We start from the raw sequence: 5,100 nt of genomic DNA, 5'->3' as shown, positions 1-5,100 counted from the left end.
AATAGGGTTCGTTCGATCCTACAGGAAGTGCACCAACCCACTTTGTATTTTTGTTAAAGTTTTTTTTATGTATTTAAGCTATACCTAAGGTTTTGTCTTAGGTTTAGAAATTAAATTATAGTATTAAGAAAAAAAATTAAATATAAAAAAAGTTAGATGCTCCCAAGTGAATAGGGCACACCGTAGGGCGGCCTATTTAAAAATGGACAGGGATTATATAATTGTTTTTAAAGAATTTATTTTTATTAATTTAAACTTTTTATAGTTTTTTAAATATCATTCCCCTCCCTCCTATTAACTAATGTCTTTATTTAACAATTAATAGCACATCATATAATTGTTTCAAAAACTTAAAATTTTAGCCTTTTTAATATTAATTAATTTAATTTTTCAAATATTCATTCCCGTCCTTCCTATTTTTCCCTTCACATGCATTTTTAATGATTAAAAATATCAATAAGGATCACACAAAACTCTTCTCTCCATCCGTAAATACTCCAATTAAATAATATAAAATTATGACAAACATACATACTAATAATAAAATTAAATTTATTTAATTATAAATAATAATATAATAAAAGATAAAATTCAACGTAAAAAAAATCCATATATCTGACCTCATTTAATAAGATAAAATTTATTATTATGATTGTATTTCAACTAACAAACTAAAACCAGACCGCTGGTCTAGTAGGCTAAAGATTCAATCTGAATCAGACTAGTTTGATTCATTTTAACAATTTCGAATATTTGTTTATGATATACAAGTTGGGCAAAAAGGTGCAGGCATCGAGCATTGACATACATGAACGAAGTCTTAAAATAAATTGACACTTGATTAATAAAGCAGTGTTGATTCAAGCGGTAGATAGCTTTCTGGAGTATACCACATACATTGGGTCTGAACGCCCAGGATTGGGAGATATGTCTACAGCCTGCATCATTGACAATCAATCATGTCACGCACATGAATCATCTCTAGCGACTGGGAGATGAGGTAAACTACAACAGTAGTAATAAGAACAAAAAATGCCAAGCGAAGGAAACATTGCAATGAAGCACACGCGGGAAGTTGGAGCGATTTCATGAGTAAGAGGTTTCACTCGTGATGTGCATCCGCAGCTACACACCATTGTCCCACACCATATTAACTAGCAGTCAATGCAGCCGCATGCGAGCATTTACCGTCCTTACTACGTAGGGGTTATTGCTTCTTGTGACATTCCATGGTCAGTCACATTGCAGGTAACTTTTACCAGACCCATCAATGGGCTTGAAACCAATAATGACCATCCCATAAGTTTTCTTGACAATGATTCCCAGAAAATATAAAAGTATGCCAACAAATAACACAGGGAATAGCCAATGACAGTGTACCAATGGAGAACATGATAAACAGGAATAGAATGTAGTACCACGGGTGGTTCAAAGCCTCCAGCATAATGAAAATAGGCACCTACAATCCAAACATGGTCAGCATCACCAGTTGATGTCCAAATAGAGATGGCTTTTGTCCAAAAGCATCTATTTGAAAAACTGTTCAATGTTTAAGAAACACAAAGTTAGCAATCTGCTTATAGGAGGTCGGCAAGCAAAGAGCCACTAGTATATAAGGATCAACAAATTTTATTAGTTGCAAATGAAGATAGAGGTCTGTAGACTACAAAATGTTTTCCATTTCTAATAACTTTTGTCTTCTTTTTTTAAAATGACTCTGAGTTATGATGGGTTTGCTTCATAGATATAGATATTTTATTCCTCCCAATCCCTATAGGATAAATAATCCTACATTTGGTTTCAAAAAATAAATTACAATATCATTATTCAAGTAATTGTATATTGTGAATAGAAAAGTAGATTGAGCAAGTCGTAGAGGCCAACTGGACTTGATCATGCAGAATGGTTCAGTTGGGTATGACAGGCTAATTTTGGGCCAAGCGTCACTAGATAGAATCAGATGGTAGGTAGGAAAGACATGCAAGATGGGTAGGGGAAGTTGAGCGGACCGGTGGTGACAAATGGGTAAGACAAGCTGAGAAGTCAGTCTGGACTAGATGGATTAACTGAACTGTCGCATTAAAAGAATAAGATGCTACATAGAATATAAGAAAAAATTGCACCGACTTCTCTTTTAGGATGGGGTGGGAAAAAAGAGATTGTAGGAAAAATATCTGAATAATTTTTAGCATCGACTTCATATTTTGGAGGGAGATAAAAAAGATTTGAGATTGTAGACAGAATATCACCTCATTATAGCCAACCCTCCTGGTTTGAGTACCCGCTGCATTTCTCTGAAAACATCAATTGGCTTGTTCAAATAATCAACACTAACCTGCAATATAAGCGAATAAACTTGCAGAAGGTTTGGATCAGACTGATAAGCAATGATAAGATATGATATCATAAACATGAAAAGACAGATGCATCTAGATGAACAATTACGGAGGCAGAATGACCAATTAGGAGGGCACTAACATAGTAATGGAAGATCAATGAGCTGCTTACTGATTTTTGGATTAGCTATCTATAAAGAAGTATTCCTAAATGAAGGAATTAAATGGAAACTCATCGATTTTTGAGTGGCAAACATTGGTATGTATAATAGATGTCCAAATGCACAAAAAATGATAAAATCAATAAGTTTCAAAATATTAATTTGTTTGATAGAAAGGTCAGGTTGCTTTCCTGGTAACTTTAACATGGTGTTCCTGCTTAAACAAAAAAGCATTTGATCAAAAATAACAATGGCAAATTATAAAAATGTCCAAAAGTTGAAAATCACAAAAAATTATGGATCACAGCAGTGATTTTAAGCTCATTGTTCATGATTCTAAGATAGCAATAGGTTGAAATAAATTCAACTATTAGTAATGATTAAAAGGAGTAAAAGGAATCTGTTGATAAAACTTATCAATACGAATGATCACATACCACATTGGTTATAACATCAAAAGTATTGTCCTCAAATGGAAGTTTAGGGTTAACATTTAGATCTTGCACAATATATTCTGTCAAAACCTGCAAAAAAAAAATGGTTTTGTTTAAAATGCAAAAAAGATAATAGCACAGATTATTCAAGTGGCATGTAACCCAACAGATCGTTCAACATTGCAGTATGAAGGTTGAGAATATAACTCGGCAGCTTAACAAAACTCTAGCTTGTACCTTTGACTGTATAAAGACAATCAGCATGGTGATCATAGATTACAGCTAATCGTTTAATCATCTTTACCAGTTACTCATCACCACATACATGAGGGCCTAACATGAATTTGCCAAGAACCTCAATTCACTATTAACAAACAATTGTCTTGAAAAAATTATTAAGATATTTTTGAGTGCAGATGTAGATTTGAAGCATGGATTAGAAACACCAAATTGTCATTCATTGCTGTTTTATCATTGCTAATCTGTTCGTAGGTTATGAAAAACATTATAATGTTAAATGCTATTACTGCAAAAAAAAATTGCCATCTTAAGTACAGGGATAAATGGCAGTGATTATTAATAGAAAAATAAATAAATATGTAAACTTGACATAACTTAAGGCACCAAACATATATATACCGGGTTTCGCTCAAGTTCTTTCTCGTTCATTCCCATCCCCACAATTTTGTCTTGTCTGTAGCCTGCAGGATAATGGCTAACCTACAATGGAACAAAGGATAAGAAATGAAGAATATATGAGGAAGAACAATGAAAGATTTATAAGAAAGATGTCCAGAATGGCTCACCCAGCTGCTACATAAATCCAGTAAACACACATCCGGTGTGTTACTCGGAGGAAATACTTCCGAGTAGTATTTGGTAAGAGCGCGAATTGCCATATCATCAATGTGTGTCACAAAACGAGGTTCTGAGTAAAATAGAGAATCCGAAGATCTATAAAACACATTTTATCATGGTCAATAAAAGGCCTGGATAACATTGTTGAAAATAGCTGCTGTGAGGCATTAGTTATCACACACTACCACAAATTAGAGATGTTTGATGAATTGAGAATAGCGCAAAGTACTTCTGATAGACCAGAAAAACAAGCTCTTCCAAATTCAACTTTTATCATCTCAAGATATTAACATATTTAAGTATCAATAAAAATTCGTGAAAGTTTGGTCAAGGGTGCGTACTCATCGAAGCGGCTGAAATCCTCGTCCTTGAAAGGAAATTTTTCCGGCCACTCTACAGTCTTCAGAATCTGCACCATCAATCCACAATATCAGTCATCGATCCGAAAAAGGGGGACTATGGATTGCGAAGGGAACCTGCTCGACGGGAGAAACTCCTCGCTGAGGCCGAGCCGATGCCGCGAAAGAGCGCCAGCCGAGTCCAGAGGCCATCTGAGCCAACTGGTCGAGGAGACAAGCACCGATTCCGTTGAAGAGGCGGCGATGCACTCGTCGGGGATCTCTGCAGCCAAGCGACGTAGGGCGAGCGACGGCGGCAGGACGAAGGAGGGGAAGCCTTCGTGGACGAGCCCTAAGGAGGAGCGAGGGCGAAGGAGAGACGGAGGCCATGTAGAAGGCGGCCATCAGAAGGCCGTAGCTTTGATGCTGCCATCTTCGTTGGTGGTCTGCGAGAGAGAATGAGGAAGAGGCACGCGTGGCGGTTCGAACATCACAAGCAGGCTGCGCAGACGGATGCGAGTCTAGGCAGTCTTCTGAGCTTGTGGACTTTGTTGGGCCGATCTCCTGAGCTTGTGGCTTAAGTAATTGGTTGAAAATCGAACCGATCAAATTAAGAACTCATCCAATTTCGTCTAACTGTGATGCTATGTGTTGGTCCAAACAAAAAAAATGTTACAATTTGCTATATGTTTCAGAGTCAGGTATGAGTAATTGAGAACGGGGCAAATGGAAGTGCATAATACAGTTAATTGTAAACTGTTTTTATACTGATAAATAAAAACAATACGTTTTCATTTTGAATTATCTGTATCTAAATGTTCACATATTGATACCGATAAAGTCGGGTAGTCGGGCAGTCGGCAGTCAAGAGTACGTGATAGTCAGAAGTTAAGGGGACATGACAGTCAACAGATATGAAAAGAAGAAGTAAAATCGGGTGACGACATCAGCAACATGATTCCCAGTCGGCTTC

At 36.4% G+C, this 5,100-nt stretch overlaps 1 protein-coding gene across 2 annotated transcripts; it reads right to left on the bottom strand.

Moving 5' to 3' along the window:
• Positions 1-705: 705 nt before the first annotated feature.
• On the bottom strand, positions 706-4,680 carry LOC121970555. Of its 2 annotated transcripts, XM_042521340.1 has the most exons (8): positions 4,266-4,679; positions 4,131-4,198; positions 3,738-3,885; positions 3,571-3,651; positions 2,935-3,021; positions 2,250-2,335; positions 1,419-1,539; positions 706-938 (listed from the first exon to the last, which is right to left on the bottom strand). In XM_042521340.1, exons 1-8 carry the CDS (start codon positions 4,530-4,532, stop codon positions 861-863), a joined length of 936 nt encoding a protein of 311 aa, XP_042377274.1. In that variant the 5' UTR covers positions 4,533-4,679; the 3' UTR covers positions 706-860. The 2 variants fall into 2 exon arrangements, with proteins under 2 accessions (XP_042377274.1, XP_042377275.1); XM_042521341.1 differs by lacking the exon at positions 2,935-3,021 and having other exon boundaries at positions 4,266-4,680.
• Between the last annotated feature and the right edge of the window lie 420 nt (positions 4,681-5,100).

The sequence above is a fragment of the Zingiber officinale genome, chromosome 4A, assembly GCF_018446385.1.
Source record: "Zingiber officinale cultivar Zhangliang chromosome 4A, Zo_v1.1, whole genome shotgun sequence".
In the NCBI taxonomy this organism is placed as follows: domain Eukaryota; kingdom Viridiplantae; phylum Streptophyta; class Magnoliopsida; order Zingiberales; family Zingiberaceae; genus Zingiber; species Zingiber officinale.
This window is presented reverse-complemented; position numbering and strand designations above follow the sequence as displayed.

What these genes read in the sequence shown, in the direction of transcription:
- LOC121970555 (XM_042521340.1), bottom strand. Translation starts at nt 4,532, where the DNA reads ATGGCCGCCTTCTACATGGCCTCCGTCTCTCCTTCGCCCTCGCTCCTC. An exon ending in TTGATGTTATAACCAATGTG is followed by an intron (nt 2,336 to 2,934) that starts GTATGTGATCAT and finishes CTTATATTGCAG; the next exon opens with GTTAGTGTTGATTATTTGAA. An exon ending in GGAGGGTTGGCTATAATGAG is followed by an intron (nt 1,540 to 2,249) that starts GTGATATTCTGT and finishes AACATTGAACAG; the next exon opens with TTTTTCAAATAGATGCTTTT.